This window comes from Sodiomyces alcalophilus, assembly GCF_042370955.1.
Source record: "Sodiomyces alcalophilus JCM 7366 unplaced genomic scaffold ACRALscaffold_1, whole genome shotgun sequence".
NCBI classification, from domain to species: domain Eukaryota; kingdom Fungi; phylum Ascomycota; class Sordariomycetes; order Glomerellales; family Plectosphaerellaceae; genus Sodiomyces; species Sodiomyces alcalophilus.
This window is the reverse complement of record NW_027263532.1, coordinates 2,292,935-2,320,631: the sequence shown is the minus strand read 5'-3', so window position 1 is coordinate 2,320,631 and position 27,697 is coordinate 2,292,935. Positions and strand designations below refer to the sequence as shown.

Sequence of the window (27,697 nt, the reverse complement as noted above, 5' to 3'; positions counted from 1 at the left end):
CTCTACCTTGCCTTTGCCTCTCTTAAAGTAAGAGGACGTGATAGGCCCTGTGCAACGAAAGAATCCTACTCGTTTATACCTCTTAGGAATGGCCCAGAATGATGCCTCCTCGACTTTTCCCATGATTATTCCACTCAGCCAGGGGGAGGCAGAAAAGCTTCCCATCCCATTTGCTTAGCAGCCTCGCAACACGTCTCGTCATGTCCAAGCCCCCTTCTTAGACCCCCTCCTCGTCAAATTATGCCGTCCCGGACTCTCGGTAATATGCACAAAGCAGGCTCGCAAGCCTCAAACCAATGAAAAGCACGATTGATCTTGTCGACTGCCGGGTAGGTATTTTTAATCAGTAGTGGAAGGAAATCTATCCCCCTCCCGCCAGGTGCCGGATGGGAAAAACTCAACATGTGCGAATATGTCTTAGGAATCCTGGAAACTCGAGCAATTGAGGTCAGTGTCCAGGCTAGCCCACCGCTATTCACAATTGAATTACACAGGAACCCCCTGAGTTTTCGAATTAATTCAATCATATCATTAGAAGAAGGGGATAAAACGATCGTGACCAAGATATATAGCCTCTGGTTGCCGTCTAAGTCCGATAAAATCCTCGGCATAGAAATAGAGACGGCAAAAGATGTACAGAAACGTCGGAATGAGGAAGGGTCCCATCCATCGAAGCGGGACCTCCATATCGGGGTCCTGGTCGAGCGAGATGTTCCTCCAGCGGGCGATCCACGTCGTGAACCCCGTCTTGGCACGTCGAAGTGGCCTGCCCGGCTCTGTCTCCACGCGCGGAGCCCCAGGGCCAAAGAGGGTAGCCTCATTCCGCACCAGCTGTGCCTCCAAATCAGAACAGGAAGAAGAGGGCTCGGAGTGGTTCTTCTTATGGTAGACCATCCGCCCCGCACCAGAGTTTGCATCCGCTTCGCTCTTGACCAGGCCCCCTACTGTCCGGAGGCTTATGAGTCTCTCACCCCTACCGCGGAGGGAACCGAACAAGAAATAAATGGTGCCAAGAAGGGAGTAGGCGGCGTGGAAGATGCTACAGGCGCGCCAAGCCCACATCTCTCCGGTGGAAGGGAAGAACATATTCCAGCCGGCGAGGAAGGCGAGGCTGAAAGGGATCTGGATGAGGAGGCCGAAAGGGATGGTCCAGCCCTCTGGAGCGATCCAAGTGTCGGAGGGGAAGCGGTCCCAGGGAACGGTCCGGACCTCGCGGTTGAAGAGGGGCACGCCGACGATGTGCGTCAAACGCGCATAGTACTGCCAGTGCTTGTCTATGTGAAAGTTGCGGCGTGAGATGAAGTCAAGTGGGGTCCGGTACCACTTTATCGGTAGGTTGGGGTGAGTCTGTCAACGTCGGGAGAGCGTTAGCAGGTTTGCCTTTCAGGGACAATATCAGGGGAGAATTTGGATATAGGCTTCACCGTATGCCGGGCGCAGTCTCGGATAAAATCGACTGTTCGCCCTTCCCTTGTCTCGAGAATTTCCGCATTCGAGATGGATGGCTTGAAGTACCAGACTGCCGAGGTTGCAACCATGACGCAGGCAAATGTCAGGGCCGTCAGTTCGAGGGTGGTGATGGGGTGGCCGTTGGCGATGCGGTTGAACTCAGTGGCACTGAACCAGATAACTTGCCACAAGACGAGGACTCTGAGAGGCATAACGTTAGATAACGCATCAGGAGAATGAATGGTGGAGCTATATTATCCAACAGGAACGTACCTAGAGAGCGTGTCTGCCTTGCTCTTCTCCTTAATCCTATCTAGGGTCAACTGCGGGAAGTCCAGATGACCGTGTTTCACGAGGTAATAAAGCTGCTCGGCGTTGATGGGGAATCCCAGTGGATAGTCAGGACTGGTGAGGACGAATCCACCCATATCAGCGTAAAAGGCGTGTGTTAAAGTCCATAGCCGCCCTTGGAGCAATTCAGGACTGTCGCGGAACATCTGCAGTTGTGAGGGTCTCTCATGTCAGCATCCCGGAGGAGAAGGGCGAGAAGCCGGATCATGAGAGATGCGAGCTGGGGTAACCGGGAAAATTTGCGGACCTTGACACTTCTTCTCGCGCTGGTCAGCTGGCCGATAGCGATGCCGAATAAAAAGTCAGGGCCTAGAAACCCGATGCAAGCAAGATTGAACTTGTCCCGAATATAGTGATACCAGCGGTCCTGAGGGGATGGTACGTTGGGATATGTCGAAACCCATACACAGAGGACGATGGTAAGGCAACAAGAGAACAAGATGTCGACGGTACCGCGATCATCACTAGACTTCACCCAGCCCACGACGGCAGAGTCCGGCTCGATGACGGGGGCTTCATTGGAGAATGTCGCTAGATTTGGGCTGGTAACCGTTGTGTTGTCGAAGGTGGACATTTCTCTCGTGATTTGAGCACGGAGACTGTCGGTTGTGGTGTCGGAAGACTTCGATGCGGCGGAATACCCTCGAGGTCCAGCCTGGGGAATCCTATGACCAAAAACGAAAGGAAAAGCCAAACGAAGGACTAAAAGGTGGAGATTCCTGTCTCCAAAAGAGAACCGTGACTGACTGCTCGCTGGCCTCTGCAAAGCGAAAGATGGCGAAAGGAAGGCATCAGGACAGCACTGAAAATCCCGCCCAGGAACGGGGAGACACTGAAGCTTTGAACCCCGAGGATGATGTGCTCGAAGAGAGTGAAGTCCCCGGGCGACCAATGCAGCGCCCAGAGGTTAAGATGGCAGTTGGCCATGTTGGCTGCATGATGTTGAGCTTCTAAATGCAGCCTTGCAGTAAGATCGTGGGGTGAATTGCGTCGTTTGTCCTTTAGGAATCGGTGAAAACGACTGCGATGGGTCTCCGAAAACCAGGTCGACTGGCTGATCGTATATCCGAATTACCATTGGTAGTCGGCGGGTTGATTGCGGAGACGGCCCCGCTTATCTATGGTCGGCCCGGGCCCCCGGGCGGTAATGGGCGGCTACAGCCCCGTAATTAGCGGGACACGACTGGCTAAGCGGCAGTCCTAATCGACGCCTCAGCGTTTGGACGTTAGCTCGCCCCGTTTTCAAGGCATCCATGCATGTACCAGGGGCTGGCTGTTCTTATCTTATCTCCATGGCAGAATCGAGTTCGTCGCCAACTTTCACGCAATTCAACACTTCGCCTTCGAGACACCGACCCCCATCAATTGAACCGCCGCCCTTGCATCGACCATAGCGAGATTCTGGTATGCACAGCCACCTAACCATTGCTAAGGCGGACTTTTGACGGCAAGTATAAAACTCTAGAAATGCGTTTATCGTGGCTAACTATTGTTTCTCTTCAGACAATACATTTGTATTCACTCCTCCGCCCCCCTTTTTTTTCTCGCCCGCTTTCTCGACTTCCGCCGCCTTTCGCGTCCATCGCCCGTCCGCCCATCGATTTATCACTGGAGCTTCTGGTAGACATAAAGACAGGAAACACCGATACACCAGACACAAATAATCATGAGCACAGAGTCGACGACGGCGGACGCGCCGCTAATCAACAACAACCCCTCGCTCCTTTCATACTATGGCTCCCTCGAGTCGCGCATTGGATACCGCTTGGTGCTGGGAGGTACCCGACACTTTGGTTATTGGGATAAAGACACACGGTGGCCATTCCCCCTTGGTCGAGCCCTGCGCAAGATGGAGGAGAAGATGTACACCCGGCTCGACCTACCTCCCGGGTCGCAGGTCATTGATGCCGGCTGTGGCGTCGGCCACGTTGCCCTATTCATGGCTAACAAGGGCCTACGCGTCACCGCATTCGACTTTACCCCACACCACGTCGTAAAGGCGCAACGGAACGTCCAGCGATCAGGCTTACCCCAAGGCCAGGTCACGGTGTCTCGGATGGACTATCACCACCTCGAGTCGATACCGGACGAGTCACACGACGGCGTCTACACCATGGAGACGTTCGTCCATGCCACCGACCCGGCTGCCGTCCTGGCTGGCTTCTACCGCGTGATGCGCCCCGGTGGCCGCATTGCCATGTTCGAGTACGACCACGAGTACGAGTCGGAGGAAGCGCTGGGACACCTGGCACGTCCGATGCACCAGGTCAACGAGTTGGCGGCGATGCCCATGAACAAGGTGTCCAAGAAGGGACACTTCAAGCAGCTGCTCGAAGAGGCCGGCTTCCGCGACGTCGTCATCGAGGACTATTCGGAGAACGTCCGCCCGATGCTGCGCCTCTTCTGGGCCATGGCCATCGTCCCCTATTTCTTCGTGAAGCTGCTCCATCTCGAGCGCTATTTCATCAATACCGTGGCGGGTGCGCGAGGACTGGAAGGCCAGAAATACTGGCGTTACGTCGCCATCACGGCAACGAAGCCGGGGCCGGAGATCGAGCCTCCCAAAACCAAGTGACCAAACAAATCATTATGTATACATGCATGTATTGCAGCGAATCTCTGTGGTGGAAATACCTCTTGCGTCGAAGTTTAAAATACCAGCCAAAGGGCAAGGCCAGACATTATTCTAATATTTGCTTTTCTGATTCCTCCATTCTCCCCTCTCGTGCCTTCTCTGTGTTAGTGGTCATGTGCTGGGGCAGTGCCACGGCTGAGACCTGACCGACAGCCATCCGCATGAGCACCAGCATCGGTGAACCTACTCGTACATTCCGGGAATTCTTACTCGCCGAAATCATGCTCGTAGACTTGGTTTGTGATTTGGGCGGGGTATGTCGTCACAATGCTGACCCTCGTGGGATGAGGCCATTCCCCCCCGGGCCCCTTCGAAGAGCAGCGAGTCGGAACGGGCATCGGCATGTTTACCGAGATGTACATCCTGATTATACCAAGTCGTACACCGAGCCGCACGCCTAAAATCCCCCTCGATCCCCAATCGACCTCTGCATGCCACACTGCGTGCCATACACCCGGGTAATCAGTGCCGTATCACTTCGGCTTATACCAGAACATACCGGTTATATTATCCTGGAGATCCGAACATTGGGCACCGAAAAGCACGGCAGTTCCTCCCAAAGAAAAGAATAATCTTCATCATGACAGACGCCTTGCCCGACAGCGGGGACTCGATGTAGCTTGGCAACACACGTGGTTCGGCTATCCATGCTGCACCACCAAGTCCTTGCATATGGCCTAGAAGGCCTCGAGAATGCCATGATCAGGGTTGTTTTCCAAGGCTTGCCGACATGCAAATTCCATGCTGCACGCTAAAAATGTTCCATGCATGGAAAGGAACGAGGTACGGACTATTACGGAGTATATCTCATCTCCGGAGTTGTCTCCACTAAGTCGGATCCGCAGCGCCGGTTCCTCGGACGAATGAGCACCGGTCAAAATCCCACGTGAGCTCCGAAGACCGCTCCGAAAGGTTACAACGGCCATCTCTGGCTCCAGATGGTACCTTTTGACTTTCTGGTTCCTAAACTCTCCATCAGCACAGTTCGATGACCGTGCGTGCGATTTCGCGACACGTGCGCGGGGTCGTCTTTTTTTCTATGACGAAAGAACTCCCAACCTTGAACCCATTGCCCCGCGAGGTCTGACATGCACGTGTGGATGCGACATGGAACCTGTAGGACGGAGGGAAGGGGGAAACGGCCGACAAGCTATGAAAAGCATATTTTGGCACGAATTGGCGTCGACATAAATATGCGCCATTCCCCGGCGCTATATCTGTGGCTTATAGTCTATCGTCAGGCCCCTTCCCTCGCAGTTGAGTCCAGACAAATACGAACCCGAACGCCTAGGCGCATTCCGCAAAGACAAGGATCAAGATGAAGTCTGTCGTCCTCCTCTCCACGGCTGCGGCCCTCGTGGCCTCCGTCGCCGCCTCCACCAAGCAGCTCAGCGTCAACCCGCGCCTCATCTCCTACAACATCCGCATGGCGCCCAACAACCCCTCGGCCCCCGAGCCGCACTGGCGAGACCGCTTCCCGGCGCTCCTGTCGCAGCTCAACTACGAGACCGTCGCGCGGCCCGAATCGCTCGTCTGCATGCAGGAGGTCCTCCCCACGCAGCTCGCCGACATCTCCGCCGGCCTGGGCGCAGACTGGGACTACGTCGGCGTCGGCCGCGACGACGGCGTCGCCGGTGGCGAGTTCAGCCCCATCTTCTACCGCCCGGACACGTGGGACATGCTCGACAACACGACCTACTGGCTCAGCGAAACCCCCGAGGTCCCCGGCTCCAGGGGCTGGGACGCCGCCCTCCCGCGCATCGTCACCGTCGCGCACCTGCGCCATATCAAGTCCGGTCTCCCGTTCGTCTACATGTGCACCCATTTCGACCACGTCGGCCAGGTCGCTCGCGTGGAGAGCGCAAAGTTGCTCGTGCGTCTTGCGGAGCAGTATGCCGAGTCGACGAGCACGGGCGGCGAGGCGGATGCTACGCCTGTTTTCCTCGGCGGTGATCTGAACATTCGCCCCGACAACCCTGCCTACCTCGAGATGATTGCCGAGGGCAACTACCATGACGTTCGCGACCTTGTCGGCGAGGACCGTATCCATGGCCACTTTTACAGCTTCACTGGTTTCCACGCCGGCAACCCGCCCGAGAGCTCCATGAGCCGTATCGACCACATTTTCGTCTGGAGGAAGGAGGCCAGGGATATGGACCTTCTCACCTATGCTGTCGTTGAGAACCGCTTCGACGACAATCTTTGGATCTCCGACCACCGCGCCGTTGTCGTCGACGTCAACTTTCAGGTCACCAAGGACTGCGTGCCAAAGAACGAACTCTGATAGCTGAAACGGCAGTGTAAATGACCCTCAAGAGTAAGAATAACATGAGTTGTTCGCCTCAGATATTCAACACATAGCTGTTTTAGTTGGGTGCAGGGAAATATAACTGTTTCTGAAGGACGCGCACAGTGTTGTTCGTGCACATGACCTCTGGCTCTGTCTAATCAACCCACAAAAATGGTAAGCTCAGTGACACTGTCCGAAATCGGCACTCAGATTAGAAAAGAAGAAGTGGCCGACCTTGCTACAAACGGTCAACTCTGCGGATACCAATAGGAGAATGACCGTACGAGACCATGAGCAATAGGACCTAGAGTGCAATGCGTGCACATCGAATGCCCCGGCTGATGATGGCCGGGAGATACCAACTCAAGAAAGGGACAGAAAGTCGCTCGCGCTGCTGCCCGAGACAATCGCCTTGCCATTATGGAGGGGCAAAGCCGTGGCGTTCCAATCTAGTGTGTCGGGAGTCTTGAGATTCGTCCTGCTCTCATGATATGTCGAGCAAGGCAGAGGTCGCCGGTGGCTCGGTGTAAATAACCTCTCGACTCAAGACTGAAAGGAGGGACGGCAATCAAAGATGACATGACATGGTGGGATGGGTGTCAAGGTCCCTCGCGCTTCCTAATTGGCACAAGTCGAAGACATGGACGGGCAAGGGTGCTGCCCTTTGCATGTCGGCAGGGCTGTGATATGCTGTGCCTCACTCCCTGAAAATATCAGCGTGAGCCCCGGAGGCAAGTCCCTGGTCCCCTGGTGATCACATGAAGGCGGCCTAGAACCAGAGGACTGGGATGGGAAAGAAGTCGAAGGAGAGGAACTTCAAAGGGACGCTGGGGCTGATCCCGACATCTCCAGTGTCATAGGATTGACGATCAGGAGTACGACATCCGCCCTGCATTTCTGCGTGACGTCCGTCGTGTGGATAGAGTCGTATTGGGCCTTTGGTGTCTCGCCTCGTGCCTATTTATCGTTTTTGTCCCGTCTTCCACGAACTTCCCCATAGCGTATGTACGCCGTGGCCGTGGCCCCCTCAACAAAGAGCATCAGGGGCCTAGAGCGACAATTCGATTGAGTGGCTCAAGTCATAGCTAGGTCAGGATGCGCTGGCACCGGATTCTTCTGTGCTCCAGAGCCAGAATACGGGAACTATCGAGAGGAGTGTCGCGATAGCCCCTGCCGCCCAGCGGTCGGATCCCACAAGTGTCGCCGCAAGTCACAAAAAGAGGAAGATAAACAAATAGAGTGACGTATAATATGCGCAGACAAGCTGTAAATATAATCAATAAAACCAGTCAAGATGGGGTGGATAGGGGGCTTAGACTCATGATGCTGTGAAGAAGTTTGTAAGGGCCTTGATTGACGGTGAGGAAACGTTGGGGTGGCGTGACCGAGGCACAACGAACGAATCCACATGCAATGTACCTTGCTTAGGTAAGGTGGGTATCATGGTACCCATGAATGTACTTATACCCGGGACCGCCCGACGAACAAGTCCCAATGCTCATCATTGTTGGCCCGGTTTGAATTCTTCTTACAACGTACACGGGTCGCAGCAGAGAAAAGTCCATCCGTGCCCAGCGTTGTTCGAAGCGGTTGGGTGTCACCGCCTCCCGACTCTTTTTGACATCTTCCATCTCCCGCATGTCGACCCCGTCGGAAAAGGCCGGACACGGAAGGGGCCCCATGGAACCACGTCGTTCGTTGGAATGTTGAACTCTTGCCCAAGCTTGATCCCTCGCGACTGCCGAGTGGCCAGTCTCGTTCGAGATCAAGCTGTGCCACGACGTCCACGCATGCACGTATGACGGTTACATGCTTAGGTCCTGCATCGACCTTTATTGGAGCCGGCTTGATATCGGACCATGAATGCTGGAAGGACAGATGGATTGGGCGAAGCAGATATATAACCAATCCCCCGGGATAGTATTCCCGTATGCTGATTGACAAAAAGGAGAGAGGAACCGGAGCTATTCGTCATACCACTGTTTCCTCCTCTCTTTGGCGACCGATGGCCTGCATATAAGGCGAATCGGAAAAAGCCTTGTCTCACGTGCAGTGCAGTCCGGAAGTCTGTCCTCAAAACGAGTGAGAGACTAGTGAAACGCTAATGTTTTGTACCACGACTACAGCTTTACCCACGGCATCATTCATTTGTACACTACAAGTCAGCATTCATCATACTCCACATTCCTCAGGATACCCCATCTCACCAACCCTTGCTCACTCTCACGCTACGTCCTCATAGTCGTACCTATTCTCAACTACCTACCTACGAATACACATCCCAAGTTGAAACACCCCGCAGCTTGGGATTTACATCATTATTAACGGATAAAACGACATTCGACAAAGAAAATGTGCATAGCCCTCCTCACGACAGCCCATCCGGACTACGCGCTCATCGCGATAGACAATCGAGATGAGTTCATCCTCCGGCCGACCAGCCGTCCGCACTGGTGGAGGCACGAGTCTTCGGGCGCCAACGTCTTGTCGTCGCGCGACCTCCAGCGCGCCGAGATGGGCACCTGGCTAGGCATTACCGACCAGGGCCTCTTCGCCATCCTAACAAACTACCGCGAGATGGACCCCACCGACGCCAACCACCCCGTCAGCGGCCAGCGCAGCCGCGGCGGTATGGTGACGGCCTGGCTGGGCGCCGACCCGGATGCCTCCGTCGCCGACAACATCCACCGGCTCGTGCGCGACCAAGGCGTCAAGGGCGTCGGCGGCTTCTCCATGGTCGCTGGCAAACTCCGAAAGAAGCGCCAGCCGCGCTCTCCGTCCCGTCCAGCAGCCGCGGCTTCTCTTGTCAATGGGACGACGACGGAGCGGGGGGAAGAGACGGACGAGAAGAAACCGGCGGGCGAAGTGGATGCGACGGCCGCCGTGAACGGGATGCACGGGAAAGTGAGGCGGGACGAGAGCCCCCTCGAACCCATCGGCATCATCTCGAACCGCTGCGCAGACATCCACGACGTGCCTTGGATCGCTGGGGCGAGGGGCGAGGTGTACGGCCTCAGCAACGCGACGTACGATCACCCGGACACGTGGCCCAAGGTCGTAGACGGCAAGCGACTATTGCAGGAGACCGTCGACGACGCCGTCGCCAACAATCACGACGAAGACCAGCTGGTGACGCGGCTTTACGCCATCCTCGACCGCGACACCCTGCCACCCCCCCGAACACCCGAAACGGGGTTCGACGAATACCTGTCCGAACTCAAAAACTCCATCTTCATTCCTCCCATCGGGGATGCCAGCCACCGGGCCGAGATGGAGGCGGCGATGGCCAAGGGGAAGGGCGAGTTTAAAGACTTGAGGGCGACCGAAGACCCGACAACGGGGCCTACCTCCGGCGGCGGCGGCGGTATCGGGTTCGAGACGGGCCTGTACGGGACGCAGCGGCAGACGATCATCATGGTGGATTGGGACGGCAATGTTTCGTACCGGGAGCGGGCGTTGTGGGATTCTAACGGCAACCCACTAGAGAAGGGGGAGGCGGATGTGCTGTTTCGCTTCAAGATTCAGGGGTGGGAGGATGACGATGGCCATGGCAAGGAAGAGAGGGGATAGGATGGGGGAATAGAGAAGATGGAGAGGAAGAACATAAAACTTTTGAACATGGGTATCATGGTCACAAGTACTAGTACGCATTAGTAGAAGAGTGTCTTAAGTAGGTACCTAGATAAGGTAGAGATAGCTACCAGACGTACACGAGAGTTCTGTATTAGTTATTTTGGTGTTTTCGTTTCGAGGGCGTGCGTGGACAGGTTCGAAGTCGTCGACCGTCTTAGTCTCTACCTTTATCTGTATCTCCTTGATATAGATGTTCCAGGCACATTGTTCTGGACTACAAGACTCGAGATGGGCGTCAAGGGAGTGATATCAACAGCAACAGGGCACGTATAGCCTCGAGTAGGTACTTGCTCCGCGTGTTCCGTATCCAGTCCGGTATGTCAATCTACCTCCTTCCTTACGTTGCTTGCCCCCTTAAGGCACTGTACATCACATACTTTCCCCACCTACCTGCCAGTCGTCACTTCCTCGAGTGAGGTGCTGGGAAGGGATCAAGGAGATGGAGCAGCAGAAACTTGCAAGGCAAGAACCCCGCTCCTTCGACCCGGCGAGGAAGGTTCGACCGTGACCTACGGTTGTCTGGGCGATTCTCCTTAAGCCCAGGCCTCGACTCTGATTCACTTGGTCTCTTTCTTCCTCGCCCCCTCAACAACAAACAACAAACCAAACATCGTCACAATCAGCACCACTACCTACCAACATCTCAGCAACAGTACATCGGAATAGCCCCTTTTGCTGCCTCTTCGTCAACGAGTATTCAGCAGTACCAGTCGCTTATCTCTAACAACCAAGACGGAAGAGAAAGAGGAGAAGAAAGAGAAAATATCAAGTTCGTACACGCGCCGGACCTCAACTTGTCCCAATGAAGAAGCCCTCAAGCTCCAGTTTCAACACAGCCCATACGATCCTTCAGTCCATCCAAGCCTTCATCTGGGCCATTGTATTCAGCCTCATCCGGTTGTCTCTTTACTTTATCCGACTTCTCCTCAATCTTCTCCTCTTCGTCTCTATCCCTCCTCGGCTCGTGTGCCATCAGCACGAGAGCTCGCTGCTCTCCACCTTGTCAATTCTCCTCTCCAGAATCGGCCTAGTCGCCTACCGCAGCGCGCACTCGGGGTGGGACCTTTTCTGTGCGGTTGTCGTCTTGTACGTCGAAACATGCGTGGCAATACTCGTCATCATTCACGACTCCATACCCGGGATGCCGTCGTCGAGACAAAACCCCTTGCTAAACTGGGGCCGACGCTCCCGCCTGGTGACCAACTACGAAGCGATATGGGAATAGATTTCTACATTGGCGCCGCCACCATCCGAGCCACGGGAGCTGCCCTCCAGCCCAGAGCTGCCTCCCCGACAGGAGCTGCCTCCCAGCCCGGAACTGCTTCCCCGACCGCCGCTGCCTCCCCGACCGGAACTACCTCCCAGACCGGAGCTGCCTCCCAGACCGGAGCTACCTCCCAGACCGGAGTTGGCCCCCAGTCCGGAACCTCCGAGAGAGGAGCGGCAGCCTACTCCCCCGCCCAGCTACCGGGCCAGTCCCAGTCAGTCAGGGTCCAGTCTCACCTTCAGCCCCCCAGGCAGCGAGAGACTGCCACCGGTCGCCCATGCCTGGTCCTCGACGAGCACCCTACAGGCGGCTTCGCCGACACAACTCCTGCCCCTGTCCACCCCGCCATCGCCTCTCGGCAGGCCCATACTGACCTCCCCGGAACTAAGGGACTTAGGGGCCTTTTTCCGCATGTTCCGAAACGCATCCACCCCACCACGACGAGCGAGAAGCGCCTCGGCTCCCCCGTCAGAAAGCCGCAGCAGCTCACTAGATCAGGGCTCCGAGCCAGCGGAAACCGACGCCCAGAGAAGCCCCTCCCCTCGCTTCCCAGTCGCCAGTCCACAGAGTCCAGATGTGCCTCAGGTGCTGGGTGCAGGCGTTCAGCCGCAGGAACCCCCATCCCTACCCAGCAGCCCATACCTGCCCCCCGCGATTATACCGGTTCAGCAATCCTCCTCCCCAGCCACCAACCACCAGGAGACGCCACCCGGGAACTCGGCTGCTGTAACCATCGGCGACTCTCAGCAAGCTTCCGATCTGCCCAGCCTCCCAGGAGCAAGCCCACCGTCGACACCACCACATCTGGTGGTACCGGAGTTGCATGTCACTCCTCCTCCGGAAGATCTGCCGCATCCGAACCTTTCAGACCTCCACCTGCGCGCGCGCCGGCGTCGGAGGGCCAGTCAGAATTTGCAAACGGCGTGCAATCCGCGACGCAGTCCATCAGGACGAATATGAACTACCCACGTGCCCCGCCTCCCAAGCAGCGCTTGCTGCCCAAGTCGCGTGCCCTTGCGGCAATAAGCAACCTGACGGCCTCCATATCTCGGACCTCGTTGTCGTTGTCCGTGTCCTCTTCGGAGCGCAAGATGAGCTCCTCGTCACGCCTACCACTCAGGAGCCCATCCGACTCGGCACAGGCACAATCGCTACCATCCGCGGTTTCGACAGGCACCGTCCCAGCGCCACGGCCCAACGAGATCACTGCGGCTCAGCCATCACCATACTGGACAGGCCGCTTTATGGCGTTGCAAGATCACTTCCGATCCAGGTCATGCCTGGCTTCCGAGTCATTGGATGAACTCGTCAGGGCAAGACGCGCTGCTGTCGCAGCGCAGCCCAGGATCAGACCGGCCGGGATAACGCACAGCAACACGACCATGGCATTGACCACGCTGTCCCGCCTCCCATCTGCCTCCTCTCCACACTTGTACCCGAAGCCTGTCTCGGTCTCGAACCCGCTCGCCAATTCGACGTCCCGCCGCGTCCCTACACAAGAGGGTTGCGACGAAGACGATACACGAACACTCGCCGTCTTTGCTAGCCTCGAGGGTTTGTGCGTGACAGACGAAGCAAAGCTAAGCCTTTAGGAATGGCAGCAGTCGTTTGCACGGAAAGCCCGAAAGAAGACCCTACTCCCGCAGGGCGGGACCATGACAGATTCTGCATGGGGCTCGGGCCAGGGTGTCGTCGCGCGCTTTCTCGGACGGAGCAGTATAGGTGCGAAGCAAATCGAGGACCTGGGACGTAAATTCAGTGGTGGGAGCGACCGCACGGAAAACGACAAGGGCCGTGACAAGGATCGGGCCAATGCGGGCCCAACAAGGAAGAAGAGGGCGAGCATCTTTTGAAAAGTATAAGTGTGTTTGACTTCAGACACAGAGCGGTTCTGTCCATAGGCGCCTCAGCGTCGATGACCAGCGGAAGTCGTGTGTTAGTAGTAGCCCAGTAATCGGTGGGACATGGCAATGGCGGAAGGGACGTCGTCGGGTGTGTGCTGTATTTTAGTCATGACGATGCAGCGTCTGTTGAGTAATGATCAGTTTTCGTATTTTACTGAATTTCCGGGGCGGCCTGCAGCCGTCAGGTGTCTATTTTACCTACTGTTCACTAACCGGGTACTCCCACTGGAAAGCCTCAACGCCTACCAGTCTCGGAATCGTGCTTGATACCACGCCCTATGCAAAAACATTCACCTTTCCCCAACTCCGTGGTAAAGATTCAAGGCCACCCTTTGAGCATCCGCCGCCGCTGCACTCGGTCCCATCAGTGTTCTCGTTCGCTCAGTAGCGATATTTGGAGGAAATGGGTAAAACTGGAAATACAAGGAGGATCGGGGGGTGTGCGAAGGCACTAAGAATAATACAACTAAGAACTCGTCCCGTGATACAGAATCAGGAACGACATAGACGACTGGTGTTTACTCGCAAATCCCCAATGGCCGGGGCGGCTACCGCGGCACTTGCAGCTGCGCATTATTGGCCTTCTATGCCTTCTTGCGGAGGCGGAGGTAATCGCGGATCTGCTCGTGCTTGGAGGCGAAGAACATGCGACGGCGGTCGTTGCGCCAGACGAGGACGCCAATCTCGTCGGCGTAGGAGGCGATATCGACGTACTCCTTCTCGTCGACAAAGTCGAGAAAGAGGAAGCCGGAATGGGTCTTCATGCGCTCGTTCTCGAGCTGCCAGAGGCGGATCTGGTCGACGACGGTGGGCGGGAGGACGGGCTTCCCCTGGGCGGCGGCGAAGGCGTGCATCTCCGGGTGGGCGTGGGCGCCGAGGTAGGAGATGATCTGGTCGGCGGTGATGCCGAAGGTGATGGCGCGGCGGACGGAGTCGCGGGTCAGGCGGCCCGAGACCATGTCGGGGAAGCGGGCGGACATGCGGCAGAAGAGGGAGAGGACGGCGATTTGGAGGACGTTTTGCGTGTAGGCGTAGAGGCGGAAGTTTGTCTCGACGATGATCTTGCCCTTGCTCGCTTCTTCGTCGGCGTTGGGGGAGGAGGAGGACGGAGAGGCGGAAGACGCGGCGGGAGGGGCGGAGGCGGCGGCCCAGGCGGCGCCGAGGGACCGGGTGGTGATGGAGCGGCTCGTGTCGGTGAGGTCGGTGGCGAGGCGGGTGGGGAAGTACTGCTGGGGTTTGTGCTGGGGCACGTAGACGAGGCCAAAGTCGGCGAGGCTGGGGAGCATGTTGCGGCGCTGGTCGGTGAGGGCGCCCGTGTCGTAGGGTTTGCCGAGCTCGAGGGTGGCGAGGAGGAAGAGGAAGGAGAGCATCTCGGTGGCTTCGAGGCCGGAGGCGGGCGCGTGGTCCATGGCCTCGATCCAGAGGAGGAGCAGGGTCCAGACCTGGGCGTTCTTCTCCTGGAGGAGGAATGTGAAGCCGGTCTGGGTGATGGAGGTGACGCCGCCCTGGCGGCGGACCATGCCGCCGGCGAGGAGCAGCTCTTTGACGGACGACTTGGGGCCGCCGGCCTCGATGAGGCCCGGAGCGACGCTGTGTACGATGTAGTGCAGGATGGCGTCGAATTTCTGGCGGGCGTGCTCGTCGAGGAAGGCGATGGTCACCTCGGGCGGCGGGGGGAGGTCGGAAGGTACGCCGAAGGAGTTGTGGCTGCCGCCGCCTTCGAGGGCTAGCTGCATGGAGCGTTTGAAGTTTGTGGTGAGCTGGATCTCCTGCGGCCGGTCTTTGGACGGAATCGAGTACTGGATCATGTGGAGGGTTCGGAGCACGGCGAGGGCTTGGTCTCTGCTTCTGGAAGAGGTCAGTATTCGGGGAACGGGGAGCGGCGGCGGAGAAGGGGGAAGCAAGAGCGCACTGTTTGAACTCGGGTTTGACTCGGGCATCGAGGTCATCTATTCTATAAGGGTGCGACATGTATAGCATCCACATGACGAATGTCTTGGCTGCTCAGACGTCAGTTCCTCGAAGCACTTCGGACCTGAGGTCGGCCATTGGCAAGCGGGGTGAAGAAAGCCGGCCACGACAGCTCAAGAGATTGGCCAAAGAGACTGAAATGCGTACCGAGACTAGGAAGCATTCGACGAAATATGGAAAAGGCTGTCGACGGCTGCTGGTAGAGCTTCCTGAAGGTCGTGCCCGGGAGCTTCTCCAGATAGTCGGCCAGCTGGAGCGACTGGCCCATGCCGACCGACATGGTGGCGGTAGGAGGGCCAGTCCGAGACGGCCTGGCGAAGTGAAAGGAGCGGAATCGAGAAGCAAAGCTTGGGGTCGGACGATTGTTCCGTCGGCGTGATCGTTGCGGCTATTTCGAACCCGGAGTGTGCGTAGATCGAGATGGATCGTGAGAAATACGTAAAGAAACTCGTCCAAGATCACCAACCATCAAGACGCGAAAGATAGGCATCCGCGAGGTGGTCCGAGCGTATCGTCTTATCGTTATCGCTTCGTTATCACACTCTTATCGGAGCTGCACCGTGTACGTACCTTTGTTCAGCAGCCGAGTCAAGCCGATCGGGTTCCACTTGTCGTCATCCCCGACTGAGGTCAGGGTCGAGATGCAATTGCAAGATAGCGACTTGAAACGGAACAGAACAAATCATTCATGATATCACGTTACAGGTTGATTTAACTGACTTATTTCTGCGCATACCGTCTTCCGTTTTCTCTCATTTCTTCCCCGCCAGAATCATCCCAAACGACAAGATGGCAGGCCGATTGACCCCCGTTCGCTTCGTGCGATCCGTATGGTCCTCCGCCTCCTGACAATGCCTGTCACGTCCATGGCACATTCAACTGATTCGACTCGTCGCCTTAGGTCCTCAGGTCGTTCCAGAAAGACTCCGGCCTCGAGCCAAGGTGCGCCGATTGCCTTCTTATACTCACCCGAGTCTCAATGGCTGACTTTCTGGCCCCAGATTATTAGGGAATAACGTGAGTTGGTTGACTGCCCCTGCCATCATTCTGCACTTGCATCCCACTGACTTCACCCTATAGTTTCGCGTGACGGATGCGTCGAACGGCACAGTCAAGTTTGAGCTGGACATTAAGAAGGAGCACACCGTATGTTCTCTCTTGTCTCTCAACCACATCCATCAGCAGCACCAAACTCCAGCATGTCATTAACTCAACATGCGTTAGAACCGCCTCCAAACTATCCACGGCGGAACAATCGCCAGCATCGTCGACTTGGGCGGTTCCTTGGCCGTTGCGTCCAAGGGACGTTTCGCGACAGGTGTGTCGACCGATCTCAACGGTTCGTCTCCTCTGTTTCACCCCACGACATTAATTCAGGTCACTAACATGCACCCTGTCAGTGACATATCTCAGCCCCGGCGGCCTCGTCGGAGATCGCATGACTGGTACAGCCATCTGCGAGAAGAGTACGTGACCCGACCCACTCACATCCCGAACTCATCTTCCCCTCTGCCATTGAGTGTGGCGATTGGCGGCATCCGTGGGTGCTGACGTTCTATCGGCCATTAGTGGGGAGGACGCTCGCGTTCACGACGGTGAGCTTCTACAATAAGAAGGGTGAGCTGGCTGCACGCGGCAGCCATACCAAGTAAGTTTCCGTCCCAACGACGCACTTGCAACGAAACGCCGCAAAGTGAGTTTTTGTCGCTAAGCAACTCTTCCCCTTTGTGCCTAGGTACATCGCCAAGACGTGGGAAAACGAAGACTTTGTGGCGCCCGAGGAGTATGTGGATGCGGAGGACAAGTAATGTCCTCTTGAGAGGATTCGGCTATGCAACTACCAAACCCTACTGTGCATGGGGTCGGCAGCCTCCGTTAGAAATGTCATCTAAAATAGGTAGTATAGTGTACATGTTGCACGTATAGAACCAATTACAATTCTGGGTATATGAAAATCACATCGTATAAATCGACGAGACCCCCCGCTTCCCCATCCTGGACCTGGACCTCTCACTTCACATAGCCTCCGCTCTGTGTCGACTCGTGGTGTTGCGGCTGCGTATACAGCTGCGTGTACTGCGGGGCCGGCGAACTGCTCATCTCCCAGGCGCGCGGGTCCGACCCCAGCTCCCCCGGCCGCTGATACCCGCCCAATTCGTTCACAGGCGACGCGGCGTTCAGCTCTCCCGGCCCCACTTGCATCGGCTGTTGCCAGGCCGCGGGAGGAGGGGGATACTGGCCCTGGTGATATTGCGCCATGGCCTTGTTTTCCGGCAGGGCCCCGTAGTCGCCGTATCCTGGTTGCGGAATGCCAGCACCGTGGTATGCGGGCTGGGCCTGGACCCAGGGGGGTACCACTGTCCAGAGACCGCGGGCCTTCTTGGCACCGAGGGCGAAGAGGAGGGCGAGGACGATCACAGTCAGCCCGGCTATGAAGATGGCGGGGAGGATGTTGGTCCAAGGCTCGCGTGAGACGAGGTTTTCGGGCCTGGACCACAGGGCGGCCATAACGACCTCGTAGAGACGCCTGAGTAGCCAAATAATGGCGGACGCTAGATATAGACGACAAGCCTGCACGGTTGAAAGGGAAGAGAGAGTCAGCCCCTGCATAGCATTACATAATCCCGGACGGAAGATAAGAAGAATGGCAGAAGGGAGGGGGGAAGGCAAGCACGCAGGATTCGTTCAACTCGCACTTACAAAGCGAACATGTGGCTGGCTATTCCGAGATTTTATCGCAATCCACACGGCTGCCACTACCGCGCCCAAGGCGACAACAAAAAAGAGGGAGATTAGGGCGAGATTAATCCGGTAGATGTGGTTCATGAAGGACAAGTACTCCCTGACCCCGAGGCTGGAGATTTTTGCGGGAGATCTGATGTGGATACTCATTGCGAACGCGGTCAGAGCAAGGGCGGCTAGCAGTGCGGCGAAGCCGTACGACAGCCTTTGCGCCATTGCGGCGGGTCGACTAAGGCTCCCGTCGCGGGCCAGCGTGATTCCGAAGTGAAGATGCGCTAGAACGAGGGAAATGAAGATGGCGGTGAGGTCTGTGGCGAAGCTGCCGGTACTCAGGAGGTAGTCGACGATGCCGTAGAGCGTATTAGTATATACTGCGTTTAGTATCAATGCCACTGCCACCAATATTGTCTCGCTGCGACGCAGGTCGCGTTAGCTCATTTCCGGCCCTGGAGATGTAGCAGATGACAGAAACGGGAATGGAGCTGTGAGAGGAGAAGACGGTGATGATGGGACGGACGTACACCACGAAGACGGGAAAGGCGATGCGGAGGAGGACGAGCCATGTTCGCGCTGGGTCATTGTGCCGTTTCGCTACGGCCAGAGAACAGACAAAGAGGATAAATGAAGCGACGGCCGCGAGAGCGTAAATGGCCCCGGCCGCCAAATCAAAGACAAAAGGGGATTCCATCGTCGACGCTCTGCTTTTTCACTGCACGCGAGTGCAGCACTGGAGTGGTTCAAGACGGACAAAGTCGCACAAGGCAGCGGGCGCAATGGAGAGAAGAGGGTGAGTATTCATAGTCGTACGCGCTGGGGAGATTGAGTGGGTGTTGCTGTGCCGCTTTGGCTGTACGTACTGCTGACGGCTTGTTTTATCGAGTCGTGATTCGGCAGTGTTGTTGTACACCTCTCCAAGGATTAAATACGTTAGTTTGTGACTTGGTCCCACATCCTAAGCGGTCATTGGTTTATATCGCCGATCGGTATCTTTATATATAAATTTATATGGAGAGGTATAAAGCAGTATGATAGTATAGGACTAACGTTAATCAGGTAAATGACATCTAAAGCCATCACCACTTCCTGCCCATATATAACGTATAACGTATAGGCCAAAACACCCTAACTTAAATCAATTATACCTTTTTTTTTAACTATCCGTATTTAAAGATATTAATAGATTTATCAGAATAAGCTCTTCACGATAACATCTATTAACCCCTGGCCTCCCGTACGCCTACCTTACGTTATTCAGAGGGATAGCGGTGATACAGACTACCGCCTATTAATAGTGTTAAGTCGAGGAGCTGAAAATTTGGATAGGTATATATACATCGTATTATTAGTATTTCCCTTATATTTGAGTGTGCCTCTACCTGCGGGGCTATTGCCGATCCTTATCCAGTTATATTATATTGTATACAAACTAACGTATTTAATCCTTGGAGAGGTGTACAACAGCCCTGTAGTACTGATGAAATTGCAGCCGGGGTGCCCCGCCCATGGTACGAAGTAATTACAAGGCAGACTCGGAGTAATCAGCCCGATAGAGCACAGCCCGAAGAGACCATGGATCCTTCTCGGTTGGTAGGAAAAAGGGGAGACAGAAAAAGAGACAGAGAAAGAGAACCAACGAGAGAGCAAAATATAACGGGACTAGAATTCCCACACGCGCGGCGCTATGGTACTGCAATCAAATCCCTGGAGTGGTGGTTGTTTCGCTTCTCGCTGGCCTAGTGTGTGTCCGATTCTGTGTATTTCACGGCCTCGGAATTCCGTAGAATCAATGCAGACAAGGTCAAAATAGCAGCGAATTTGCGATTTGGAGCATGAAGTGCGAGTTGAAGCGACTGTCCCTTGTCTATTTTTGTCGCGATATATTCGTGGTACCTTGGTGTAACGTACCGGAACTTAGGCTCGGAGACTAATTTTGTAGGCGCTGTTTTGGCGGGCCCATCTCCTTCCCAATCGCGTTAGGTGAAAAGCCAATACCAGATAGGGGCTGCCCCTTACCGCTCAAAGGTAGTGTGGCTGTGCTCGCCAGCCACCACAGTCCGCCGCTCTGCTCTAGCAAGAATGCCCAGCATGGCCAGCGACAAGGACGCGAAGCCCATATCGCAGACGGCGTCCATATCGTGTACCTACCGCAGCAGGTGCAGGCACAGAGGATATTTCGGGCCCGGTTCGTGCAGGCGATCTAATGATTCTGCGAGGGTAGTGTAAGCCTAATAAACATTGGTTTCTTCGGCGGCGCGGACATTAGGCGAGGCCTAGAACGCTTATTCCCGAAGGCATTAGCCGCTGGAAAGGCAGTGTGCGATCATTTGGACGTCTGGGAGATCAGGGAAGAGAGAATCTTCCCAACTTGGAGGGTTTAAAGTTGGATTCGGGCTCGAGAATGTGATTGGAACCTGCGATTGAATTGGGAGATGAAGCTTGCCCGGAGTTGTGACAAGCTCATGGAGCTCGGAACGTTGGGCGTTACAGTGCGGGGGATGCGTTGCTGCGGGTATCCGTACACTGGTACAGTACTGTGCACAGTATACTCGTCGTTAGTGTGGGGTTTAGTGTACTGAGTACACTGTACAGTCGCACAGTAATTACGAAGTAGGTGCTCGCAAAGCGAATGGAGACTGCCAGAATTCTCCGCGAACTTGGTCTGTAATAATTACAGCGAGAAGGTATGCTGCTGATGCGCGGACGAAAAGACAAGCGGAATATGCGATGACGATGCGACGAAGGGCCAAGAATGGCGATAAGGCCAGGATTCAGAGCAGTTTCAAAGCCGCTGTAATCTCAGGCAGCGTGAAATGGAATTCGAGATGATCCCTGGAGCTGGGAGCTTGGGGCTTTGATGCCCGCCGCCTCTTTGACGAACAGCTGCCAAAAGGTGCTTTGCAAGGCCGTGGATGACAATACGTCCAATCGGAGGACACGCGGGACTGCGACGGTTGGCCGCGAGTGAGTTTCCTTCGTACATGGGATGCCTTGCGTGAGCCCCGTGCCTGTCGCGACTCGGGAGTTGAGGCTACACAAGGACATCGGGACCGCGCATACGGGTTCCTGGGGCACAGGCGCAACTTTGTTTCGACACCCGGTCGTCTCCGGCGTGCGAATTCTGCGGAAGACCCTGCGATAGCCAGTAGCCCGCTGAGCTTCCTCTGTAGGGCACTCATTGGACGGCGCATTCGGCGCTGTCCAGGGACAGATGTGACCACGACATTTGACATTGACACTTGACAGTGCACCCCAAAATGTGCAAGGACCATCTGCTGACGCTGGTTGGGTAATTCCATGAGACAAATGACGAGACGGCAAGGAGAGGCCCTGCATGAAGCCCCCCTGAACCGACGTCATATTGCACGGAGCTTCTGGGCGTGTCCACTAGGTAATTACGACTTGGCGGACGTTAGGCTGGCTGGTTGGCGGCAGTGCTGCATGCCCAGCCAGCCATCTGCGGCTCCTTTCAGTGGAAGCGGAAGTCGTGATGATAACAAAAAAAAAAAAAAAAAAAAAAAAAAAAGAGATTACAGTAGCTAGTTCTCGGACCCATGGCCAACTGAATGAATTGTCGCTGCGCCTGCCAGAACAGACGGCCCCATGTGATGTCTGTATTCCATCCCCCATAAACTGGGCGCAACGCCACGACGCATCCCCAACGGTTGTTCCATTTCTTCGGTAGCATCGTGGGTTCGGTTAAGGGTGGCTTGGCTGCTGTGGCAAAGGTCGCAACGTCGCAAGGTAAAGCGTTTGAGTGGCTGTTGTTAGGAGTCGGGTGATTTTAGGTAACAAGATACCTCTGCCTGCCCGGGAAATGCCCCAACTGAGAGGTGGCGTCTTAACAGTGACCACCATGGGCTAATTAACCACGGCACTTGGACATGTGACATGTTCCTCGTCCGTCTCGATACATCTCGCACCTACTCCGTACTCGAACTCGAAGCTCCGTCCTTGATCTTCGTTTCTTTGATGCTCTAGCACAAAACTCTCTTTACCAACTGACCAACCCCTCCCTTTTCCCTTCTACTTTTTCCCTTTCTCTTTTTTCGTCCTTGCACATATCGAACAATCAGCTGGGTCTATTAAAAGATCAAGCTTCCCTCTGCTACCCTTGTCTTCGTCCCCTCGATTCTTCCACCCAAGTCCCAAGACAAGACCGCAAACTATAAGTGGGTGGGCGACTGAAACCCATCACCAGATCACTCGGAGGGGTCACAGGCAGCTGAGAAACCAGCCTGGTCACCCTCCATCGACCCTTTTATCGACTCTGAAATAGTGTCGGCTCCATCTAGCTCTGTCTAGTGTCTCCCGACTCACGAGAGAAAAGTCACAAACTTGACCTTTCCGACTTTGACGTCCAGCTGGTTTCCTTCATGTAAGGGGTCTCTGGAAAAGGTGAACAAGAGGCGCTTTTCGTCGAATCAAATCTCGTTGCATGTTGCATTTCCATCCAAGCCCCTAGACGGACGGATCCACTTCTTCTCGGCGAGTTGCGTCATCGCTCATCGCTTGAACCAGCTTGGACCTGCGATACCTATACCCCCCACCTCGGCATCCACTTACCGTTGACGACGACGACAATCAATCCCTACCCATCATCAAACCTATCGACCGCCATTTTTTTTTCTTTCCTTTCTTTCTTTTTACTCCTACTGTCTACCATCTTTCTGTGCTATCCCAACATCCCTTGGTCTCGTTTCACACGCTGTTTAAAAGTCGGGTGATGCCCTTGATTCTTGTCGACAGTCAATCCAGCTGCCACTCGCGTCATACGTTTCTTCTCCCATAATGGCCTCCAGGTGGGATCGTGACCGGTTCGCCTACGAGCGGGATCGCTATCCCGATGACCGCCCACCTCGTTTCGACGACAGAGATGATGACTACTACCCCCGCCCTCCCCCTCCCGCTCCCAGAGACCGATCGGTAGACAGCTACAACCGAAGCTACCGGGGAGACTTTGACGATGACTTTGTCCGCGACCGCCCTTACTACGACCACGAGCCCCGCTACGTCCCCAGGCGGGAACCCGAAAGGGAGTTTGACCGCCGGGTTTTCTTTGAAAAGGAGCGCGATGTCGACTTCCGCAGTCCCTCACCACAGCCAGCCCGTCGTCCCAACGTCATGCTCCGACGCCAATCCTCCCTCGACACATTCGATCGCCGACCGGCACCCGCCCCGCCCCTGCATTTCCTCAACAAGGACCACCCCCGCGAAGACTACGGCCAGCTTGCTCGTCGAGATGACTTTCGCCGGGAGCGCGAAGACTACCGTCGCGACCGAGAGGAATTCCGTGCGCCGCCCTACGTGCCCATCCCGCTACCGCGGTCCCGAGAACGCCCTCCGAATCGCCGCCACTACGAGGAGATCCAGGTGGCCGACCCGGGTCATTACGGCGATGAAGAGTTCCGCGCCATGCCTGAGCGAGTGAGGGAACGCGAGGTCTACCGAGGGTCTCGTCGCACAAGGGGTCGCAGTCGCGAATCTCGCTCCACCCGCACTTACTCGACCACTTCCCGCACCTCCAGCACCTCGAGCAGGTCCTCGAGTTCCAGCGGCGGCACCACCATTCGGAATGAGTATCCCAAGAAGGGAAAGACACGCATCCCTGCTCGTCTTGTTTCCAAGCGTGCCCTCATCGAGCTAGGTTATCCTTATACGGAAGAGGTTCGTCGAGTGACTCCCGGGTTCCCCCTTCGCTCTTTCTCTCGCAATTGCTAATCCAATCGACAGGGCAACACGGTCATTGTACTGAAAGCTCTGGGCCAAGAGAACATTGACGAACTGCTCAAGCTGAGCGAGGACTTTAAAAAGAGTGAGTGACCAGCCCCTGTTCCCCCCTTCTTTTCCTCTCCTTCCCCCAGCCATGACTGACGAATGTACCAGGCGAATTGGAATTGGCCGCAGCCCGCTCAGCAGCTGGCAACATCATGGAGGAGCGCCGCGAAGAAATCGCTGTTGCCCAAGCGCCACCTCCCGCTCCTGCCGTCGTCGTGGATGCCCCTCCGCCAGCAAACGTCGAGATTGTAAACAAAACCGTCGTGCGAGAACCTTCGCCTAGTCGCTCCACCACGTCCTACACCACCAGCTCCTACCCCTCGACGTACTACGACCGCCGCGAAGACGAGCTCCCTGTCGCCGTGGTGCGCCATCGATCGGCCTCGCGATCGCGCCGGGATATCCGTGCCGAGATCAGGGCTCTTGAGGACGAGCTGCGCGACACGCGGGTCAGCCGCCGCCATCACCACCACTACAGGCTCGGCAGCCGGGACGGCGCCGAGCTCGTGCGAGCCGAGCGGCTGCCCGACGGTGCGCTCGTGCTCGAGGAGGAAAAGGTCGAGAAGGTCGAGGAAGGCTACCGCGGGGTGCGTATCGAGAAGGACAGGAAAGGTAGGATGTCCATCAGCGTGCCCAAGTACTACCGATGAGGTGCGCCCTGTTCACGTCCTTTTTTTTTTCTTTCTTCTTCTTTTGACCATAAGCGTCGTGTTGGGAAACGAATCAGTGTTGACATGCTTCACTTCAGGCCCCCCTCCTGCGCTCATGCGGGCCATGCTGGCTACTCTCACATGAGTCTCCGGCGCCCCGTTTCCTCTACGCGATCTCCGATTCATGATATGTTCGTTTTTCTGTCATTCCTTAGGCGGCCACATGATGAGTTTGTCGTGCCGCCGTGTCACGCATTGGGATATTGAATACTGTTGCGCTTGAAAGAATGCGATTACATACAAACTCGCCTTTCCCGAGTATGGACTGCTGTTGGATGATACTATGGACCAGGAGTAACGGGTGTGCGAGTGCGGCGAGTATACCTTTATTTTGTATACCTTTTCTGATTCACGAATCACTTGACGGACAAATGGCGCACGGCAGTGTATGTTGATATATCTGTATGCACGTGGAGGCACAACAATTCAATGGGAATAATCACGACATGTGATGAATTGAGCGCTGATATTTATTGCCACATCACTTTAGTAGTGACTTGAGGGTGTGATGATGCGTGTGTGGAATCTGGACAGTGTCTTGAGGCGGTTCTCCCTGAAGTCCCCTTACTTGTAAGTCCAGAAAAGTCCAGCCCAGTCATTGCGAGTGCGTTTAGTCTCCGTTAGCGAGAGCCCTGAGACGCGACGCATCGCCGTTGAACCAGTTCGAATCACCGCCCTGAGGATACTTGTCGTTGTACTGCCAGAAGGTGTAAAAGCCCCAGCCATTGGGCAGAGTGCCGACGGAGCTGGCGTAGCGGGCGATCCACAGCGGGCAGCGGTTCGCGAAGCGGTTGGAGTTGCCGGTGCACTGGGTCCACCAGTCGGTGGTGGTGTAGATGACGGGCCAGCGGGAGGTGATGCCGTGGTAGGTGGTGACAAAGTCCTCGATCCAGTTCACCATGGCCGATTGCGAGAGGCCGTAGCAGGTGGCGCCGTTGGGGTTGTACTCGATGTCCAGCGCCCCGGGCAGGGTGATGCCGTCCTTGGACCAGCCGCCGCCGTTGCTGGCGAAGTATCTCGCCTGCGCGGCGCCCGAGGACGCGGCGGGCTGGGCGAAGTGGTAGGCGCCGCGGATGAAGCCGTTTTGCGTTGCGCCGGTGTACTGGCGGCTGAATGCGGAGCTCTTGAATGTGGTGCCCTCGGTGGCCTGGTAGCAGTGGTAGGGGGTTGATGTTAGCTTTCCGGTGGTACGTGGGGGGCCGGGGGATGGGATGCTGCTGGGTGCGTGAGCTGCCCCAGGGCAAAGGAGGCGGTCACAGTCTTGTCTCGGGTTCGCAACTTGGTGGCAAGGTTGAACGTACCTTGATGTAGACGAAACGATCTCCATTAGCATACGCCCTTGCAAAGTCGGTGGTCGGTTGCCAGCCCGAAATGTCAAAGCCGGGGATCCGGGCGACGGCGAGGGACGCCAGACTGGCCAGGCCAATCAAGGAGGGAAGAAGCTTCATGCTTGGTTTCAGTGCGTGGACTTTCTCTTTCTGCCTTGGGTAGAAGTCGTCTCGATGACTGCCTTGTCGTTTCTTCTAAATTCGAACGTCCGGGTCTCACGCAAAGCTTTATATAGTTTTCCTCAGACTTACATTGCGGAAAGGGGTCTTGCCGTTATCCCCCATTCGACGAACAGACGGGAAGCGGCCTGCAAAGCTGCATGGAGTGAAACTCGCGATGCGCTTCTGTAGAGCGGTTCGGCAGGGTGTTCATCATGTCCTAATCCGACTCTAGCGTCACCAAACAACCTTCCTGAGAAGAAAGGTAGTGGGATCGCGGGCTGTTTCGACCACACATACTACCGGACCTTCCATGCATCGTGTGGTGTTGAGGTCCCTCATCCATTCCCACATTCCTCTTCGAGGAAAAGATCGACGGCTCTTCGCCCACGCAGGACGATAATGGAATGGCGAATCAGACTGCGAGCTTTGCCACGGGCCCGGGGGCAAACGGAGGCGGCTATCATGGTCATCTCAGGACCTGTTCACCTTTGTTTTCCATGGTGTTACATCGGCAACTTTAAACCCGCCTACGTGGGATGAGGCATGCTATGATGTAAAATTATGGGATGTTTCCCGCATCACATGCGGCACGCAAAAGAATATCCAGGCCACGGCCTCGGTATTTGTTCCCGCTGTGGAGTCGTCCTGCGGTCCTGCCGTCCTGCCTTTGTAAGCTGCATGCAGGGCCGTATATTCCACGGCGCCATATCGGCTCCTATCGAAACGTGCGGCCACTATGTTATCAGTGTATACTTGCCTACATTCAGGTGTCGGCCGTTGGTTAACCACTGTCCCGTGTAGGAAGCTGGAGTATGCCTCCCCTCAGCCCCACCACCGGAGGGCCTCGTGGGGTTTCTGAACCTTCCCCTACCTGCCAACGAGCTTCCTTCTTCTGTTAGCTGTTAGTCTCCAACATTCCTGGACGCCCGCTTCATTGTTACACTCGCCTGAGGAGCTGCAGGTTTCGGATCGTTTTACACGACGTCTGAAAACAGGTGTAAGGTATTTCCGCTCCATTGCCGTCCACCGGTCTTCAAGGGGAATATTTCAGCAGTAAAGACCAGGAGGAACTTCAGCCTTCACCCACAAAGGGGCCAGTTTATATGTGCATGGCACCATCGTTTCAACGCAGCATGAGGAGCCATTGAGGTTGATGGATAGGAGAGATTCTGCAGGTAGACTTGATTGTCCCGCCATACCTGATTCCGCCAGACGCAGTGGGAAATTCGCGTCGAGGTAGTGAATGGCTGTATCGAATCGTAACCCAGGTCCCAGAGACAGCCTGGCAGGCTGTTCGTCAAGTAGTCAGCACCATAGTGCCCAGATGGAGGGTATGGCTCCTTTGGTGGGGTGTTCGGGATTGTCGGAGAGGACGAACATCTCGGCGAGGGAGAGCTCAGAGGTAGAGCGGTGGGACGGACGATAACCTCGTCGTTGAAGGTGGGTGGTGCAGGACTTTCATCTCTGTCGCTCGATTTCC

The 27,697-nt window shown here is 55.8% G+C and overlaps 14 protein-coding genes across 14 annotated transcripts; 7 read left to right on the top strand and 7 right to left on the bottom strand.

The window, feature by feature from the left end:
* Positions 1-510: 510 nt before the first annotated feature.
* ACRALDRAFT_1060009 (uncharacterized protein) lies at positions 511-2,642 on the bottom strand. Its single transcript, XM_071016161.1, has 4 exons — positions 2,048-2,642; positions 1,723-1,946; positions 1,425-1,650; positions 511-1,347 (listed from the first exon to the last, which is right to left on the bottom strand). Exons 1-4 carry the CDS (start codon positions 2,372-2,374, stop codon positions 532-534), a joined length of 1,593 nt encoding a protein of 530 aa, XP_070879080.1. The 5' UTR covers positions 2,375-2,642; the 3' UTR covers positions 511-531.
* Positions 2,643-3,183: 541 nt separating this feature from the next.
* ACRALDRAFT_1079070 (uncharacterized protein) lies at positions 3,184-4,514 on the top strand. The gene is made up of 2 exons (XM_071018856.1): positions 3,184-3,247; positions 3,304-4,514. Exon 2 carries the CDS (start codon positions 3,467-3,469, stop codon positions 4,373-4,375), a length of 909 nt encoding a protein of 302 aa, XP_070879079.1. The 5' UTR covers positions 3,184-3,247; positions 3,304-3,466; the 3' UTR covers positions 4,376-4,514.
* Positions 4,515-4,641: 127 nt separating this feature from the next.
* On the bottom strand, positions 4,642-5,637 carry ACRALDRAFT_205914 (uncharacterized protein; the record flags this gene model as incomplete). The annotated part of the gene is made up of 8 exons (XM_071021866.1): positions 4,642-4,667; positions 4,702-4,862; positions 4,971-5,054; positions 5,095-5,186; positions 5,227-5,380; positions 5,418-5,518; positions 5,543-5,585; positions 5,609-5,637. 8 exons carry the CDS (start codon positions 5,635-5,637, stop codon positions 4,642-4,644), a joined length of 690 nt encoding a protein of 229 aa, XP_070879078.1.
* A 116-nt stretch (positions 5,638-5,753) lies between these two features.
* On the top strand, positions 5,754-6,719 carry ACRALDRAFT_1091215 (uncharacterized protein; the record flags this gene model as incomplete). Its single annotated transcript, XM_071019558.1, has 1 exon — positions 5,754-6,719. One exon carries the CDS (start codon positions 5,754-5,756, stop codon positions 6,717-6,719), a length of 966 nt encoding a protein of 321 aa, XP_070879077.1.
* A 1,533-nt stretch (positions 6,720-8,252) lies between these two features.
* ACRALDRAFT_1091217 (uncharacterized protein) lies at positions 8,253-9,050 on the top strand (the record flags this gene model as incomplete). Its single annotated transcript, XM_071019559.1, has 3 exons — positions 8,253-8,653; positions 8,784-8,807; positions 8,852-9,050. The coding sequence occupies exons 1-3, from the start codon at positions 8,589-8,591 to the stop codon at positions 9,048-9,050; spliced, it is 288 nt and encodes a 95-aa protein (XP_070879076.1). The 5' UTR covers positions 8,253-8,588.
* A 27-nt stretch (positions 9,051-9,077) lies between these two features.
* On the top strand, positions 9,078-10,521 carry ACRALDRAFT_2129937 (uncharacterized protein; the record flags this gene model as incomplete). Its single annotated transcript, XM_071023986.1, has 2 exons — positions 9,078-9,502; positions 9,647-10,521. The coding sequence occupies 2 exons, from the start codon at positions 9,078-9,080 to the stop codon at positions 10,293-10,295; spliced, it is 1,074 nt and encodes a 357-aa protein (XP_070879075.1). The 3' UTR covers positions 10,296-10,521.
* Positions 10,522-11,456: 935 nt separating this feature from the next.
* ACRALDRAFT_1067299 (uncharacterized protein) lies at positions 11,457-13,217 on the top strand (the record flags this gene model as incomplete). Its single annotated transcript, XM_071017428.1, has 1 exon — positions 11,457-13,217. The coding sequence occupies one exon, from the start codon at positions 11,457-11,459 to the stop codon at positions 13,215-13,217; it is 1,761 nt and encodes a 586-aa protein (XP_070879074.1).
* A 451-nt stretch (positions 13,218-13,668) lies between these two features.
* Positions 13,669-15,925, bottom strand: ACRALDRAFT_1073921 (uncharacterized protein). The gene is made up of 3 exons (XM_071018173.1): positions 15,648-15,925; positions 15,442-15,529; positions 13,669-15,377 (listed from the first exon to the last, which is right to left on the bottom strand). The coding sequence occupies exons 1-3, from the start codon at positions 15,778-15,780 to the stop codon at positions 14,114-14,116; spliced, it is 1,485 nt and encodes a 494-aa protein (XP_070879073.1). The 5' UTR covers positions 15,781-15,925; the 3' UTR covers positions 13,669-14,113.
* A 364-nt stretch (positions 15,926-16,289) lies between these two features.
* Positions 16,290-17,308, top strand: ACRALDRAFT_2024120 (uncharacterized protein; the record flags this gene model as incomplete). The annotated part of the gene is made up of 8 exons (XM_071020194.1): positions 16,290-16,328; positions 16,402-16,442; positions 16,502-16,517; positions 16,581-16,646; positions 16,725-16,818; positions 16,901-16,966; positions 17,070-17,148; positions 17,236-17,308. 8 exons carry the CDS (start codon positions 16,290-16,292, stop codon positions 17,306-17,308), a joined length of 474 nt encoding a protein of 157 aa, XP_070879072.1.
* Positions 17,309-17,510: 202 nt separating this feature from the next.
* Positions 17,511-18,930, bottom strand: ACRALDRAFT_1054073 (uncharacterized protein; the record flags this gene model as incomplete). The annotated part of the gene is made up of 3 exons (XM_071015807.1): positions 17,511-18,071; positions 18,201-18,654; positions 18,764-18,930. The coding sequence occupies 3 exons, from the start codon at positions 18,928-18,930 to the stop codon at positions 17,511-17,513; spliced, it is 1,182 nt and encodes a 393-aa protein (XP_070879071.1).
* A 747-nt stretch (positions 18,931-19,677) lies between these two features.
* ACRALDRAFT_205922 (uncharacterized protein) lies at positions 19,678-20,374 on the bottom strand (the record flags this gene model as incomplete). The annotated part of the gene is made up of 6 exons (XM_071021868.1): positions 19,678-19,713; positions 19,752-19,898; positions 19,931-19,975; positions 20,006-20,103; positions 20,168-20,202; positions 20,256-20,374. The coding sequence occupies 6 exons, from the start codon at positions 20,372-20,374 to the stop codon at positions 19,678-19,680; spliced, it is 480 nt and encodes a 159-aa protein (XP_070879070.1).
* Positions 20,375-20,536: 162 nt separating this feature from the next.
* On the bottom strand, positions 20,537-22,097 carry ACRALDRAFT_205923 (uncharacterized protein; the record flags this gene model as incomplete). Its single annotated transcript, XM_071021869.1, has 9 exons — positions 20,537-20,606; positions 20,654-20,762; positions 20,816-21,037; positions 21,121-21,305; positions 21,337-21,436; positions 21,471-21,613; positions 21,651-21,705; positions 21,792-22,000; positions 22,033-22,097. The coding sequence occupies 9 exons, from the start codon at positions 22,095-22,097 to the stop codon at positions 20,537-20,539; spliced, it is 1,158 nt and encodes a 385-aa protein (XP_070879069.1).
* Positions 22,098-23,030: 933 nt separating this feature from the next.
* ACRALDRAFT_1067303 (uncharacterized protein) lies at positions 23,031-24,667 on the top strand (the record flags this gene model as incomplete). Its single annotated transcript, XM_071017429.1, has 3 exons — positions 23,031-23,906; positions 23,973-24,054; positions 24,126-24,667. The coding sequence occupies 3 exons, from the start codon at positions 23,031-23,033 to the stop codon at positions 24,665-24,667; spliced, it is 1,500 nt and encodes a 499-aa protein (XP_070879068.1).
* Positions 24,668-25,337: 670 nt separating this feature from the next.
* ACRALDRAFT_1067304 (glycoside hydrolase family 25 protein) lies at positions 25,338-26,175 on the bottom strand (the record flags this gene model as incomplete). The annotated part of the gene is made up of 2 exons (XM_071017430.1): positions 25,338-25,874; positions 26,029-26,175. The coding sequence occupies 2 exons, from the start codon at positions 26,173-26,175 to the stop codon at positions 25,338-25,340; spliced, it is 684 nt and encodes a 227-aa protein (XP_070879067.1).
* Positions 26,176-27,697: the final 1,522 nt, after the last annotated feature.

Excerpts from the sequence above, each read along its gene's own strand:
- ACRALDRAFT_1073921 (XM_071018173.1), bottom strand. The coding sequence starts at position 15,780 with ATGTCGGTCGGCATGGGCCAGTCGCTCCAGCTGGCCGACTATCTGGAG. Across the intron at positions 15,530-15,647 it reads TCGAATGCTTCCTAGTCTCG|CCAAGACATTCGTCATGTGG; the intron begins GTACGCATTTCA and ends ACGTCTGAGCAG. Across the intron at positions 15,378-15,441 it reads GTCAAACCCGAGTTCAAACA|AAGCAGAGACCAAGCCCTCG; the intron begins GTGCGCTCTTGC and ends GACCTCTTCCAG.
- ACRALDRAFT_1079070 (XM_071018856.1), top strand. The coding sequence starts at position 3,467 with ATGAGCACAGAGTCGACGACGGCGGACGCGCCGCTAATCAACAACAAC.
- ACRALDRAFT_1060009 (XM_071016161.1), bottom strand. The coding sequence starts at position 2,374 with ATGTCCACCTTCGACAACACAACGGTTACCAGCCCAAATCTAGCGACA. Across the intron at positions 1,651-1,722 it reads AAGGCAGACACGCTCTCTAG|AGTCCTCGTCTTGTGGCAAG; the intron begins GTACGTTCCTGT and ends TATGCCTCTCAG. Across the intron at positions 1,348-1,424 it reads GAGACTGCGCCCGGCATACG|ACTCACCCCAACCTACCGAT; the intron begins GTGAAGCCTATA and ends CGACGTTGACAG.